Here is a 17,169-nt window from a genome sequence, read left to right as displayed (position 1 = left end):
GCAGCTGTACCGTAACGACCACAGGGGTACGCGGGCGGCGTCGCCGCGGAGGCCCAGCCCGCCTCTCCCCCGAGGGGCAGCAGGGAAGGGGAGAAGGTGCTGAAGCCCCCGGGCCACGGAAGAGCCCGACAGACTGGCGACCGTCCACCCCCCCAGGGCAAAGGTTCTGAGTTCCGACCGACCGTTACTCGCGGCGGGACGAGAGCTTCGCGAAGCCGCGGGGCCGAGGCTAGAGGCCTGAGGGCCGCGGCCGGCGCGTTCCCGCGGCTCGGCGCCCCCCGGCCGAGCTGATTGGACGGCGGAGGGAAGGGGGCGGGCGGCCCAGGCCCCGGCGCGCGCGCAGGCGGGCCCGGGGCGCCCGCGGAGGCTCCCGGAGGGCCGGGGGCGGGAGCAGGTCGCGGGGGCGCCGCGCGTGCGCACGCTCAGAGGCGGCCGGGGGGGGGGGGCCGCTGGGAGGGCGGGGCGGTCCGAGAAGCGGGTGGGCGTGTGCCGGGTGGGCGCGGGAGGGGCCTGGGGCGCGCGTGCGCGTCGGAGCCGAGCCGCGGGAGGAGGCGGGAGCGGCGGAGGCGGCGGAGGGGGCGGGTCGCGTCCGGCGCCACGTCCGCATCCAGAGGCCGCTAGAGCCGCCGTCGCCCGCGGAGTCTTCGGGTTCCAGAGCTTGAGGAGGCGCCTCCGGAGCCCGCGGCTGCCCGGGGCCGTGCCCGCCGCTCAGGCGCCCGCAGCCCCGCTCGGTGCGGCCCGCTCCCTCCGCCCAGCCCCGGCTCCAGGCGCCGACCCTCGACCCCGGAGGTGAGTGAGTGGGGCCGGGAGGGCGGGGGGCGCCGTCTCGGCTTCCTGTCCTCCTCTCGGCCGCCTCCTTCCGTTAGCTCCCCTGCGCCTCACCGCCCCGGGCCTGGCTTCCCCGAGCGCAGCCTTTTGGGGGGACTGAGCGGGAAAGGGGGAGGGGCGGGACGATGCTGGGGGCGGACTGAGGTTCGTGGCGGCGTTGTTATTCCTGACGTGTCCCGGACTCCCCAGCCCTGCTTTGTGACCGGGGCTCTCCTGGAAGCCGCCCGTTCACTTCTTAGCCCTCGGCGTCCGGCTGGGGGGGTGGGGGGAGGGCGTCCGCGGCTTGGGAGCGGAGAGGGATGCGGCCGGGGGCCGTGTGCTGGGCTTCCCCGCCGCGCTAACTCCCGACCTGTTGATGAAGCGCTCCTTGGGGCTCAGGCACACAGCTTTGGGCCCCAGTGCTCTTCCAGGTAGAAAGGCTCGACTCTGACGCCCAGCCTCAAGCTGAGAGTGTGGAAGGGAGAGGCGCTGGCGGCGCCCGGGGTGCCTGGGGACCGCGGCTGGAGCACCCGTCGGTGCCATCATTGCCTCCCGAGTCCACATAGGAACCGTGCCTGCTGTGCACACGCAGCCTCGGGACTGGTCCCCAAGCTCCCACTTCCAATCCGATCCCCGCCTAAACACATCGCCTTTTCCGCGTGAGAAGACAGGAATTCTGGAACCCGATGGGAGTGGGGGTGTGCTGGGTGTACAACGTGGAGCAGAGGGAGGAGGTGCTGAGCTTAGCCCTAGTCACGGCTTCTCCAGGGTCATTTTCTGCCTCTCCTGCCACGTCACTCCCTCTGCTAAAGAAAAAAAGAAAAAGACTTGCTTGTGACTAAAGAGAACAGTGCGGGGAGAAGGAGCCGCTGGGGAAGGTTTAGAAACCCCTAAAGAGGAGAGTTCTTATTTGTTACACCTTTGTGAACACTTGTGCTAGTTCCAAGTGAAAATACTTTATTTGCTCTCTCTGATTATTTGCTATATGTGATTGTTTGACCTTTAGAGCATTCACTGGTGTGGGTGCCCTAAAGGGTTCCCAGGAATATTGATACCACATCAGCAGGTCTGTGTTTGCGTATGTGGCCATGCCTGCTTTTTTAAAAGAAATAGGGAAATAATCTTTAATAAACCTATATGCACTCTGTTTTGACTTTTTTCCACTTTCATTTCTTTAGCCTGTTATGGCAGATGTACCAGAAACCAAGTTCAGTAAAAATATGTCCATATAGAAAGAAGAATATCATTAGAAAAGTTTCAGGATAGATGGAAAAGTTCCTCTGTGTGTGTGTGTGTGTGTGTGTGTGTGTTTTGTTAACTTTAGGAAAATCTTTACCTGCCTTTGTCTAGGTCATTGAGTACTTGCTGTTTATGCTACTTCCTGAAGATATCTCACTGGATTACATATAAACCTTCAGAGTAGGGCCTTCACATGCTTGTTCTGGTTGTAACCTCAGTGCCTAACACAGTGTGTGACATAAGAAGGACACAAATATCTGTGGAACTAATGAGGTATAATTTAGTGAAGATAATTGGTGTACTGGTTATCTGATTTGTTCTGCTTAATGTTTCATTTAAAGGCAACACTTAAAAATTGCCATTTTGATACTGTTAGTTGTTACTATCACTAAGGTGATCACTTAAAAGTTTACTGATGGATTACTTTTTCTTCCCTGCCAGATTCAATGCATTTCTTGTAGCCTGTGTGCTGTTGATTTAATGGGCGGGGGCCATGTTTAAAAGCAGCCTGTTCAGGAGAGTTGGTTAACTAGAGGAGCCTAAACACAGTAAGCTGGTGTTTTAATATACACTGCTTATTGGTGTATGTGTATTAAAGCTCTGTATAAACATATTTTTGAAACTCCTTGTAGTTACTTGGCAAAGAAGCTAAAATGGGAATGAGGATGTGGCAAAGTTCCTATATATAGAAGGTGTAGAAGAATTAAGCTAATTCATTTATAGTCTTTTTCTTACAGAAAATTGGCATTTACTATTTAATAACAGGTTTTTGAAGTGGCTTTGACGGTAAGCTGTTGTGTACTGTATTTTGTAGTTAGGCTTCATATAGTATGTTAGTGCTGTTTAACTTCCTTAGGTACACAAAGGAGCGTTTAGCCACAGGGAAATTTGTGTACTATTTTCAGACTCTGTCCTCACCATTAATGAAAACTTTATGTATCAGATGTTATAGATTTCCACAAACAACATTGATTCATCTGTTTTCCTTAAAAAAAGGGACGGGGGTGGGGTTCCTAAGAGGCATTTGTTTACTTATTTCTATTATTGGAAGAAATTACCCTCTAGGGAATAGTGTTGTTATTAATCCTAGCTCAATATATTTACCAGCTGCTATAATGCTATTGTACTGGACAAGAATTACTTCTCCTTGGCCCAGAATGCCTAGATAACTACTGACAAGTTGTAGTCTACAGCAAAGAAGTCTTTCACATTTCACAATTTCTTAAAAAAATACACCAATAGCCAGTTTTAGTTGGTATTCTAAATTTGTTCACATGTTAGGAACAAGTGGTAAAACTGATTTATATCCAAGGATATGCAATTATTTGTCCTGATCTAAAGGCTGTTTTCTGTTTTTATTGCCTTCCTTAGGAAGGTACTTTTTTAAATAGAAATTTGTGTATATTATGAGTTCCTAGAGAGCATATCATTTTTTGGTTTTTGAATGAAATAAATTGATAAGTGCCAGGAAGTGTGTCCGCTTTGGGTAAACTGGTTTAGAGGAGTCCTGTGTGTGCTGAATCACACTGAAGTCTCAGTGCCTAACAGGGTGTCTGGCAGATAGTAGGGACCCAAGTATATGTTGAACTAATGACTCATTGAGTTTTGGTTTGAATAGAGTTTAATAATTTTGTTTAATCTAAATGGTCATTTTGACATTTTGTCAATTGTTACTTGTCTCCATGTGTATACTTCTAAATTTTACATGCAGATTATTTACCTTTCCTAGTTTTAAGAGATTAGGAGTGTGTTTATAATTCCCAATTTAAAAGAAACAAGACTCATGTAATGATGGTGATAAAAAGAATAGTTCTCCTTAGTGATAAGGTGGGTCTGTAAAGAGGTAATATCACTAAAAGTTTGGGACATACATGTGTGTAGGGGTTGGGAATGATTTAGGTGAGTAAAAAGTACAGGTGGCATTGCAGATAGTTAAGGATTTTAGCAAAATACTTTTATAAGGTATTTTATGGCTTATGACCAAATTAGGAATTTAGAAAACAACAATATTCCAAATACTAGCAGCTTTTACACAATTTTTATTACCCTAAGAGTTCTAGAGGAATTTTACTACTACATGCTTGCGTTAACCCCAGTGATGTACAAGAAACTCAAACATTAAAAAATACATACAAAACAAAAATCAATCTCTATGGACTCTTAGGACTTTCAAAGCCCTCTAATAGCCAGTTCCTCTCTTCTCAGTAGCCAGGCTTCTAACCTGGCAGGACTCCAGATTTTCAGATTTTCTATCTACATTTTAAATTCTTCTATCAAAAATAAATAAATAAATAAATAAATAAATAAATAAATAAATAAATAACTCCATTCATTCATTCATTCTTCTACCAAACATATATCTAATTTAGGAGCAGAGTAAATTTGGGGGGTGGGGGGTTGTCGTGGGTTGGGGAGAGAGCTGGTAAATCTGAGAGTATATCCTGAAGAAGTTCCAAGCAGGAATGAAATTTCATGAGAGTCTAGTTATCCTAAAAATTCCCAAGCACTTTTCAATTATCTTTTTAATTAGTGTATATTTAAACACAAAAAGTATTTTAAATTACTGTGTAGTAAAATACATGCATCATATCTCTCTTGTGGTTCTTGAAGCCCCTGGCATACTGCTCTTAAAAGCACAATTCTAGCTTAAAGTATTCTCTTTCTTTTTAATGAAAAATTTGGGCCATATATTGGTATGTTTTTTTTCTTGTGATGCTTAAAATTAATGTGGATACAGATGATAATTTTATCCCATTTATTCTGCAAATACTGTGTGTTAAGCTTACAACAAAAAAAAACATATACTAACAAAATGGTAAGGATATAAGAAATTGAAATTGCAAACCAACCCTGGACAACAGCGATAAGAGTGGAAGTCCTGAGGTGTGAAGTTGGGGGAAAATAGGACAACTACGCAGGCTACAGGAACCTACCCAGTTAAGTTGGGATTTTAGCTGTAAGCTTCCTGGAAGCCAAAGGAAAAAGGGAATTATCATCTTTCTTTGTATCTTTTAAATAGAAAAGTACGTAGGTCTCAAAGAGAAGAAAATGTTCTAAATATGTTGAGGAAACAAAAGTTTTTCTGAATTCTGCTAAAGAAATTTCTTATGTGGAGTTCTGTATCAGAGCTATCGAGTGATGTAGTAGGTAACTTCTTTACAGCGCAGTAGTCAGTGTACTAGTAGCCTGCATAAGACTCTTTGTCACGGTTTCCTTACCAAGGACAAAACCAAGAATTAAACTTGCCGATGTCATTTTCTTCAAATCAGCATTTTGTGATTTAAGTATGTTGTTTGTTAGATGATCAATTTGATTTAAGGATAAAAACCTAAAATAGTATAAAAACTAGGAAGATGAGCTGCGTAATCTTTGAAAATCTCCTTTTTGAATATCACTGATTTCTAAGAATTAAAATTATGCAGTTTTCTTGAAGTATAAAAGCAATACATGTTTATGGTAAAAAATTAAAATACAGATTTTAGATATACATATGTATATCTATATATAAAGGGGAGGATGGTATTTCTTTTTCTCTCTCTCGTCTCTTTATATAAATATTTCTACTCCCTTAGTGGCAGTATTTATCAACATTTTGGTATACTTCCTTTCAGTCTTTTTATGTGCATTTAAAAAATTGGATTATATGATATATATGCCTTTTATATTCTCTAAATGTAACATTATCATTTCCCCATAGTATTTGGTCTCCATAAATTATATTAGTGTCTGCATTGTATGTGTCTCTGGGAAGCTTATAAATTCATCTCTTGCCTTCCATGAGGCTGTACTCATTTGTACACTTTCAGATGTATTTTATATTTTATTTGTTTTTGCTGGCTTCCCTTTCATTTACCTCTTAAATATGAGTAGTCTATTTAGGGTTATCAGTCTTCTTCTCTATTACCATTCTTTTCCTTGATCATATCATCAATCCCCAACATGTGTAGCTATCACTTCAAACCGCTCTCAGGGCCTCAACTCTAACTCAAACTTCATGCTAAGTTTCAGACCCCTTAAGTCCAGTTGCCTGCTAATAAACATATCCTGTAGATGTCCTGAAGGCATTTCAAATCCAGCTGTTCAAAAACAAATCCTTCATCATACCTATAGTCAACAGTAATGTAGTATACACTTATATTTTAGAGGGCAGATCTCAGGTAAGTATTCTTACCACAATAAAATAAAAATTTTTAAAAGTCCGTCATCTTCTCTCAGAAGTAGTTTCTTGTCTCCTATACCTTGTCTTTATCTTTTTTTGTCTACTTCATTGCTCACACTAGAAATTTTACATCCTATATTTTCCTTTTCTCTCATATTAATACCCAAGCTCTTTTCCACTTCATACAAAAAATCCAAGTATTGTCTACCAAGCATCAGGCATTGAAAAAGGCTCTGGGGATGGAGCAGTGAATAAAACCAAGCCTCGTTCTCCTGGAGTTTACATTCAAATTGTGGAAGACATAAAGTAAATATATTTTATATACATATATATGTATACATATATGTATACATATATATGTATGTGTGTATTTATATACATATATATGTATATATACATATATGTATATAAAAATATATATGATACATATGATCAAGTGACAAAGCAATAAAGAAAATAGAGCAAGGTTAGGTGAAAATGATAGGGAGAGGAGTGGAGGGGGGTGCTAATCTATTGTCAGGTGGTCTGGGAAGATCTCTATTAAAGGAAACATTTGCATAGAGACTTGAAGGACTTAAGGAAGCAAGCCATGCACATGTCTTGGGGAAGAGCCTCTCAGGAGAGGATGAGCAGGGAAACCCGTGTTTCTGGACTGCTACGAGTGAGAGGCAGAATGGTAGGAGACGCTATCAGAGTGTTAGATGTCAGGCCTCAACTCTAGATTTTATTCTGAGCAAAACAGGAAGCAGTTGTAGGGGTTTAAGCAGAGTATGGCAGGGCTAAACTGAAGAACAAAGGTAGAAGCTCAGAGGCCAGATAAGAGACTTTGTAGCAGCCCAAGCAAGAGCTACTATAGTTTAACTGAAAGTGGTAGCAGTAGAGGTGATGAGAAATGGTTGTATTCTGGATTGATTTAGGCAGCAGAATTTACCGATGATTAGATGGGAATGTAAAAATCAGAAAGTCGAGGGTTGACTCCTAGGTTTTTTTTTTTAAATTTTTATTTATTTATGATAGTCACACACACACACACACACAGAGAGAGAGAGAGAGAGAGAGAGAGAGAGAGGCAGAGACACAGGCAGAGGGAGAAGCAGGCTCCATGCACCGGGAGCCCGACGTGGGATTCGATCCCGGGTCTCCAAGATCGTGCCCTGGGCTAAAGGCAGGTGCCAAACCGCTGCGCCACCCAGGGATCCCCACTCCTAGGTTTTTGTTCAAACATTTATTTATACTGAAAAAACTGACAGTTTAAACTGTTTTTGTTTTTTTTTTTTTTTTTTGACAGTTTAAACTGTTACTCCCATCTCACCAAACTTCTAAAGTAGCCACTTACGGTGTTTAATCTCTGTCCTTCATCTGTTTCTTTTAAAAAATTTATATTTATTTATTTGAGACCAAGAGAAAGCAAGCATGAGCAGGGGGATGGACAGAGGGAGAGGGAGAAAGAGAATCTCAAGCAGATGCAGTGAGTGTAGAGCCCCACCCCGAGACCATGACCTGAGCTGAAATCAAGTCAGCCACTTAACCAACTGAGCCACCCAGGCACCCCACCTTCATCTGTTCTTGCTTCAGATAGCTTCTTAAAGCACAGATCTGACGATGTTATCTTGTCGTGGCTCTTCATTGCCTACTCATAGGAGGATAAAGTCAATTCATATTATATAAATGAACTTGCATATGTTTTTTTATAAAGCAGCTTTAATCTTTTAAAATGGTGGCCTTTTTCTTTTTTAAATTACGAGATATATGTGGGAAAATTAAGAATTTTTTAAAAAGGGATTCTGGGGCAGCCCGGGTGGCTCAGTGGTTTGGCGCCTGCCTTCGGCCCAGGGTGTGATCCTGGAGACCTGGGATCGAGTCTCACATCGGGCTTCCTGCATGGAGCCTGCTTCTCCCTCTGCCTGTGTCTCTGCCACTCTTTCTCTCTGTGTCTCTTAAAAAATAATAATAATAAAAAAATTAAAAGGGATTCTGTATTAGGAAAAGGAGTCTTTTAGTTGGGATTTGTGGAATATATCCAGAAAGGCAGTTTTGAAATATATGCAATTACTGTCACACCTGTTGTTTAAATAAGCTTTATGCCTACTGTGTGCCTTGAACTCATGACCCTGAGATCAAGAGTCACAGACTGAGCCATCCAGGCACCCTCCCCATTGCATCATACCTGTTTTTATACTCCAGTTCACTTGTGTCAGATGTATATGTGTATGTAATTTCCTCGTATTTCTGTACACAACGTGGTAGCATCTGTTAACCGGTTGATCTGCCAGGTGATCTGGCTTGCACCTATATGATATACAGATCCTGGAAACAAGCTAAACAGTCTCTCCTCTTGGAATTAACAGCTCAGTGGGGAAGAAGGTGGCTCCACAGTAGTTTTTCATTAGGAAGGGACACACATACTCTGCCAGAATTTCTGCATGTTTTGTTTTAAATTCTTTAAATAGTATTCTAATACTTGTAGTACTGGAATACTTGCTTTAATATTTTCTTGGTCAAATGACTATAAAAGCAAATATTTTAAGATAGTAAAGGAAATTGGGAAAAGAAAGTTTAACTGTTTTCGTCATTCCAGTGTAGCTTATTTTATTTCTTAGGTTCATTTCCTTTTCATACTGAGATAATCGCATATATATTTTTTCATAGATCTTGAGTTCTTTTGCTACCTGTGTTTTTAAGAGCTCTAAAAACAATAAAAAAGTAATCAAAATCCTTCTCTTAATGATTCAGATAGGTAATGCCACCTTTATAGAAGGATATCATGATTTTTAGAAAATTTTCAGATAGAACATATTTTTTAGTATAGTATAGGTTTTCCTTAAGTCTGTTGTGAAATTACAGTTAACCAATACTCTGTAGGAGGAAACACTCACGGTTTTTGTCTAATCCCCACCTTCCAACTTTGAATTAGTAAGCAACAGTAAAAATATAATACTATACTTGTTACTGTTTGGTGTTTGAGATAAGATTTATACTGTACACTAGTGTAATTAAAAGCATTTCTTAAACACCACAAAGAGAGGAGTAAGATGAAGTTTTGCTAAAAGTGTTTTAAAATGTTTATCTGAATAAAATGGATTGTCTTAATTTAGTATGTGACAGGAGGTCATCTCAGATTATTGAGGTTACAATGAAATGTGTATATGTTTTTTAGGAGATCATGAATCAGGCAGATAAAAACCAAGAACTCCCATCATACCTTAGTGATGAACCACCAGAAGGTAAGTATGCACCTGACACACCAAGAATGGAAACAAACATCCTACTGAATTAAAATTCTGATTGTTTTTGTTAAATTTAAAGTAACAATCTGTTTACCTTGTCAGTGAATATGTTCGAAAAATAGTTGAAGATCAGCATTTTTAGCTTTTAAGAAAGCACAGATATTGGTGAATGGGGACACCATGCAGCTGTTTTATTATGTAAGATCTTTTCTTTTGCTACTCTTATTAAGACCATTTCATAAGTTAGAGTATCCTTTCATTTGTTAAGAATGGGTGTAGGGTGCAGAGAAAGGATGGACTATATTTAATTTTAATGTCATGCATTACAAAAACTCAATTCAAGAGGCACTTGAGATTTGGAGATTTATTATTAAGCTGTTATTTGTAATTGGTAGCTCTTCTTTCTATATTAATACATGGTCTTAGGGTCTGATTAAATTCTCTTTTTGTTTGAAAATTGTGACATCATGAATCATTTTCTTACCTAAACTTCAAAAATCCTTGGAAACACTAACTGCAAATGTGAATGTCTTGACTATATACAGAAAAGGACTATAGGCATTTTCTACTTATGATTTTGCTGTAGAATATTATTATTATTATTTATTATTATTATTTATTTATTCGTGAGAGACACACACACAGAGACATAGGCAGAGGGAGAAGCAGGCTCCATGCAGGGAGCCTGACGTGGGACTTGATCCTGGTTCTCCAGGATCACGCCCCGGGCTGAAGGTGGCGCTAAACTGCTAAGCCACTGGGGCTGCCCTAGAATATTATTAAACTAAACCAAATAGTGATTTTGTTTGACAGCTGTATGTTCGTACAGGACAGTCATAATAGGTAAGATAGAGAATCAAGGTAAAGAATAAAGGATGAGGGATCCCTGGGTGGCGCAGTGGTTTAGCACCTGCCTTTGGCCCAGGGCACAATCCTGGAGACCCGGGATCAAATCCCACGTTGGGCTCCCGGTGCATGGAGCCTGCTTCTCCCTCCGCCTGTGTCTCTGCTCTCTCTCTCTCTCTCTCTCTCTCTCTCTCTCTCTGTGTGTGTGTGTGTGACTATCATAAAATAAATAAATAAACAAATAAATAAATAAATAATGAATAAAAGAATAAATAAATAAAAGAATAAAGGATGAAATGGTTGCCAGACCCCAGTGGAGTAGCAGACAGACTAGTATCTCTGTAGCTGTAGGTTGTAACTCTGGGTATTTTATTTTCTTCCCAGTTACCCACTGTCCAGAATTTTCTACTTATATTTCTTGTGTTGGTAGACAACAATGAAATTGCTAGGAAAACACAAAAGTTTGTATTAAGCCCTAAATGAAGATGGAGGTAACTAGGTGATTAGTTTTAGTTTGGTGGAAGAACAGCCTAGAAAATTACTAGTTCAGCTGTTTTCTTGACTTATTTTTTAGGCCTAGAACCCTAGGGTTTTGAAAAGTTAGGGCTTAATGAGAAAGTTAATAAGGACTTTTTTTAGGGATAAAATCAGGAAAGAGATAAAGCATGATTGTCAAGGAAGAGAAGGTGCTTTAGTAATGTCTTTATATGGCAACCTGCTAAACCAAGGTAGTCTGCAGAGCAGATAAGTTATAAGGTGGTAATTAAGAGCACGCTGTAATTAAAGAGATCAACAGCATTAATATTTATCTACTTTGACTAAGAAAAATTGTCTTCATCAAATGCGTGTGCACCAAATTTGGCATAGCAGGATAATACTCATGAGGGTATTCAGCCTGAGGCAGTTACCTGTTTTATCCATTTCAAATCAGGATTTTCTGCTTTTCCTACTGTTAGTGACCTTGATTATAAAAGAATTACCAATTATGTAACCCTTTTCATCATAATTTTATAATTAACGTATTCAGATGCTTTTCCACATCTTGTTTTCTATTTCAGCTACTTAAACATTTATATTAACTATGCTTATTACCCAAATAGCTTCAATTTAAAATTTGTTTTTTTTTTTTTTTAAAGATTTATTTATTTATTGATGAGACACAGAGAGAGAGAGAGGCACAGACACAGGCAGAGGGAGAAGCAGGCTCCATGCAGAGAGCCTGATGTGGGACTCGATCCCAGGTCTCCAGGATCACACCTTGGACTGAAGGCAGTGCTAAACCACTGAGCCACCCGGGCTGCCCTAAAATTTGGTTTTTATAAATTTAGCCATTACTATATCCTTATGAACTATTTTGACAAGTCAGTGAGATTTTCATACTTATTACATGATGTGAAAACCTCTTAAGCAGGGGCACCTGGGCAGTTCTGTGGTTGAGTGCGTCTGCCTTTGGCTCAGGTTGTGATCCTGGGTCCTGGGATCGAATGCCACATCAGGCTCCCCGCAGGGAGCCTGCTTCTCCCTCTGCCTGTGTCTCTGCCCCTCTTTCTGTGTCTCTCATGAATAAATAAATAAAATCTTTAAAAAACAAAACAAAACAATGGAAAGAAAATTTTTATCAAAGTAAAATTGTGTTGTATTAGAAAAGCTTGATTTTCAGAATTTTTTCTCCATCAAATATTATCTGTTTTCGGGCAGCCTGGGTGGCTCAGTGGTTTAGCACCGCCTTCAGCCCCGAGAATCATCCTGGAGACCGAGGATCGAGTCCCACGTCAGGCTCCCTGCATGCAGCCTGCTTCTCCCTCTGTCTGTGTCTCTGCCTCTCTCTCTCTCTCTCTCTCATGAATAAATAAATAAAATATTTAAGAAAATATTATCTGTTTCCCAGTGTTATCTTCCCTGATAATCATATTCTGCTAGGAGTTAGTAACTTTGATGGTCCTAGTTGGGCCTGTGTACCCAAGAATTTGCTTTTATTTGTGTCAGTGTACCTTTTCAGTGAATAAAGCCTGATCTGTTTCGTGACCAAGTGTTTTTCCGTGAAGTTTAGAAAAATATAGACATCATAGCTTACGTGTTGTTGGTATCTAAATCATTAGATTACAAAGGAGGAAAGACCTGTGTTTATTTGAGACTGACACAAGCAGATTTTTATGAAATATTCCTGTTATTTTATTCCTGAGTTTGAGGTTACATGCCAGTTTGGATGGCTCTATTGAAAACAAAGTGAAACAAACCAGATAACAATCTCATGACTTAAATAAATATAAATTTTCATATTGATACTACCCTTTCTGGAGTAAAGGAGTTTTTATAGACTAGATGTTTAAATCATATGTTCTCTCCTGTAAGAATTACTGAGGCAGTGAAAGTATTAAGCATAGCTGTAGTTTCTCAACATTACAAAAATGATTTTAGGTAAGTAACATGATTTTAAGAGATGAATAATTTTCCTATTTTTACGTATCATTAGCTCTTTAAATACATTATTAAAATGCAAATAGAGCAGACACCCATATGTATTTAAATTAGTGGTTCTCAAGCTTTTTGGTTGCAAGATGCTTTTAAAAATTGAGGACCCAAAAAGCTGTCTTTGTTGATATTTGGCATATAAATAATAATGGAAATTAAATATTTTATTCATTAAAGACTCCAGTGGACCCATTACATAGTAACACAATTAACATAGATTGTGAAAAACACCTATCCAGATAAAAACAAAACAAAAAATGTGAAGAGGGTGGGTGACCTTGTTTTTAAATTTTTACACATCTCTTTAGTGTTAGGGCTAATAGAAGACGGCTAATTTCTCAGCTGCTTCTATGTTTGGTCTCTTGAGTACTGCACATCATTTAGATTCTGGAAAATTCTGTAGACTTGTGAATGAATGTGAAAGAATAAAAGTGAAAGGATAGATGACATGTTATATTATTATGAAAATAATTTCTATCCTGCAGAGCCCCTGAAATGGTCTTGTTGGATCCCCAGCAGTTCCAGACAAAACTTTGAGAACCACTGCTTTAAATGGAGAAGGTTGTTTGACTAATGACTGAATTCTGTCAAGGAAATGAAGGCTAAATATATTTATCTTCTTATTTTTTCATGCTCCTTTTAGGATATAAAGATTTTTATTAATAACAACAAAACTGTAAATCAAGGAAACATTTAAATTTAGGTTTTAAAATATTTTATGATAGTCCCCAAAGCATTTTTTCTCAGATACCAAGACAGCATTGGACCAGGATATTTTAAAAACATGCATGACTATAGCCTTGAGGGAAGAGCTCTTTAGTGTCTTGATCAAATTTGTATTTATGTGGTTCACCTTATCAAAACGACCTCCTGATTGTTAGGAAGTCTTAGAATACTTAATGATTTGTACTGCTCTTATAAAGACTTAATATTTGACTGTCTTCGTATTTCTCTCACTAGGTTCAATGAAAGATCACCCACAGCAGCAACCAGGCATGTTGTCCCGTGTGACTGGCGGTATCTTCAGTGTTACAAAGGGAGCCGTTGGTGCCACCATTGGTGGTGTGGCTTGGATTGGTGGGAAGAGTCTGGAGGTGACCAAGACAGCTGTTACAACTGTGCCTTCCATGGGAATAGGGCTGGTGAAAGGGGGCGTGTCTGCTGTGGCTGGAGGTGTTACAGCTGTTGGGTCTGCTGTTGTAAACAAAGTGCCCTTAACAGGAAAGAAAAAAGACAAATCTGACTAAAATATGGAGATACACTTGCTCTCCACAGCATTATGATGCCAGTGGCATTGAATTGCTAAATTATGGACTACAACCAAGTCACCTGTTTGGACGTTTATCTTCTAAACTGCTGTGTTGAAAGTATTGATGACTGGCTTTTGTCTAAAAAGAAGAGACCAATACTAGCACAGTGTATGAAGGTTTCTCATACTTAAATTCCAGCTTTTTATCTGGTAAAATGTTACACTTATTCAGTTGTAACTGAAGATATGGTATATTTGAATATTTACTAGAAGTCTTTCAGTTTAAACTAAAAAATGTGAAAGTTGAATTTAGTTGATGATCTTTACAGTTCCATATGTATAATGTGCCAGGTAACTCATTTGCCCCTTAAGAAGGGAACCTTGAACTACATAAACTGTACCTTTGATGTGCCTAATAGTTTCAGATGTCTTAGTTTTTTTTATAACCATAGTTGATTAGGCCAAGAGGCATTCTTTTCTTATTTAAGCTGGTAAAAGTAGCAGGAATTAGAGAAATTTAAAAGAGTAAATGGTTTTATGATACTGAGTGTTAACCATCTTTTGTTAGATATGCATTTCATTAATTTAATCATTGATGCCTTATAAAAGAAAACATCTTTTCTAATACCCTAAACATGTGCAGTTCTTAGAACTATATATGGATTCTTTTTAAAATTGTTTGTGAAATTAGTTTTCCCTCTTAAGAATCTCAGGAGTAGTGGGGTAAAGGCATTTCTTGCGCTCAGCGATAAGGTAGTAAGTTAGTGCTTGTTAATGTTTTGTTAACCATCAGTGTAGTTACCAAACTGTATGCTTCAACCTGGTTTCATGCTCCATCTTAGTACACCTCACAGTGCCTAAGGAACATTTCTTTGCTGGTCATAAGCTGTTTTGGAAGTTTCATATTAAGGAGTAACAATTTTAAGTTCTTAATCACCTAAAGCATCTAAGATATAAAAAGAATTCTTCACACCAATTTTATCTCTAGGATGGCTTAAAATCCCCTTCTTAAAAACACAGTAAAAGCAGCCACAGATATTTGGGAACTGACTTTTAAATTGAATGAAACGGGCTCCATAGATTAGTTTTGAATGTAAAATATCTATAAGTGCTTTGCAGGCTTTTAAAATGTTATCTTATGGTCCTTTGAAGAAGTCGTAGACTTTGTACCATTTCCAAGTCAACTTCAGGCAGGGAATTGAAATTTTTGATTATGGATGATAAGTGTCATGTTTTGTTAAGATGTCTCATCATGTCTCATTCATTCTCAAAGAATATGACCCCTGGAATTCATCTTTTTATTTCATATTCTGTTTCATAAAAATTTTAAAAGTAGCACATACATTTGGCATTCCTCTTAACTAAGGGTTATAATCAAAGCCTAAAAAATCTTAGTTTTCCTTATACTGAAGTCTGGAAATTTGCCTCCATTTTGCAGAATTGTGTATGTGTGTGAGTGAGAGAGTGTGAGGGAGGGGAGGAAAGGAGGTGATGCTCTGGAGTAAATCAGAATACATCCTTGAGAACTTAAAACAGATCACTCCAACATGCAAGGCTTAAATGTTTGTTTCTAAACCACTAAGAGTTTTACATTAATAATGTAGAACAACAAATGGATAAGAACATAACTTTTAAAAGCTTTCATAAACACCAGTAGGGATCTTAAGCAAACCTACAAAGGTTCTTGAGCCCATCATTATATACAAAAAGTTGTTGAGTTTATCAGAAATTAAGTGGTTTATTTCATGTACTATGATTTAAGGTCTATTTGGTATATCTGGTCAAATGTTATAATCAGCAAAAGGGATTTTTAAAACAAACTCCAAAGTTAATAGATGAATACTAAACAGTGATCTAAAATAATGGTATTGGAGAATTTGTTTCCTGCTATTTGAAAGAAATTATTGCTTCATTGCTAGTTTATATTTCTAATTTATCTTCTACAGTCATAGGCTCTGCTGTGCTTTGTACCTGAATTTCTAAATATAGACCTTAGTTTACTGCGTGCTTGCATATTTATTTTCAACCTTGCTTGTCTTTAAAATAGCTTGAGAAAAAATGGTTGTAATTTCTGCCACAGAAAAGCCACCTGGTACGTTTTATCTCATCAAGTTTGCTTTAAACTCTGAACTATAACTTTATTCAGGGGAGGCTTTTGCAAGAATGGCAGAGAAGTGTACAAACGAACAGTCAGTTATAGAGGTTCTTGTAGCAATGAACTTACCATTCAATATGTATAGCCGTACACTTGGGTCTTTTCCAGCTTATTTCTGTAGACTGGCAGTTTGACCTGTGAAACAGTCCTGGTTCACTTCAAGAAACTAAGGTTGATACATACACCTGGAGGCATCTGTTATTCAGTGTATCTTTTGAGTGGGTATTTGGCACAATGCCGATGAACTTGTGTGACCCACTTGAATGACTGATCTAATAATGTTGACATTATGAATCCTGTACTTAGTGAAATGTCAGATGAAGATGACTGGTGATTGAATAAATTTTTTTTTTGTATTAAAGGAATGGGAAAAGAATACATAAGTCTGTTAATAAAGCACTATGATCTGCAAAAGATGAAATGTTTCATTAAGATCTAAGGAAATAAAGGAAATTTGAAAAACAGGGTAGTCTTAAAATTTTTAGTTACATAGTTCAGTAAGTTCCAAAGTCAGTTTTTAATTTTGGATACTAATGCACAAACATGAGTAAACATCTTCAAGTATGTATTTTGATACCAACACAATGAAATACAAATAGATTTTAGACAACTCTGATGAAGATTAAAAGTGCAGGTTTTTAGGTTTTTACCCCAACTTTCTCAGTTTCTGCAGGGTGGGGCCCAGGACTGCAGCTTAACAGCCTCCTCCACAGGTGATTATTGTCTACAGTTTGGGATCTGATGAAGTAGGAGGCACCTTACTCTGTCCTAAGCAACTGTGGCACCAACTTGCACCTCTCACTGGACAGAAGTGACGCAAAAGATGGGAACCAGGTTGGAGGAAGGTAGAAAATTGGTAATACCCTGGGTATCTACTTACCTGCCAGGTGCTGTCCATATATTATCTGATTTAATCAGAACCAGAGAAGTATCTCTTTTTACAAATACGAAACAGGCTTTCAGTGTTAGTTTCCTATTACCACTTTTAAATTCGTGTAAGTCACAACCTCTCCAA

General features: G+C 39.2%; 1 protein-coding gene across 1 annotated transcript; it reads left to right on the top strand.

The window, feature by feature from the left end:
* Positions 1 to 566: 566 nt before the first annotated feature.
* TMEM263 (transmembrane protein 263) lies at positions 567 to 16,618 on the top strand. The gene is made up of 3 exons (XM_055329286.1): positions 567 to 789; positions 9,363 to 9,429; positions 13,711 to 16,618. The coding sequence occupies exons 2-3, from the start codon at positions 9,369 to 9,371 to the stop codon at positions 13,995 to 13,997; spliced, it is 348 nt and encodes a 115-aa protein (XP_055185261.1). The 5' UTR covers positions 567 to 789; positions 9,363 to 9,368; the 3' UTR covers positions 13,998 to 16,618.
* Positions 16,619 to 17,169: the final 551 nt, after the last annotated feature.

Source organism: Nyctereutes procyonoides, unplaced genomic scaffold (genome assembly GCF_905146905.1).
Source record: "Nyctereutes procyonoides isolate TBG_1078 unplaced genomic scaffold, NYPRO_anot_genome, whole genome shotgun sequence".
Lineage (NCBI taxonomy): Eukaryota > Metazoa > Chordata > Mammalia > Carnivora > Canidae > Nyctereutes > Nyctereutes procyonoides.
The sequence above is the reverse complement of the archived record's forward strand: the minus strand, read 5'-3'. Positions and strand labels throughout refer to the sequence as shown.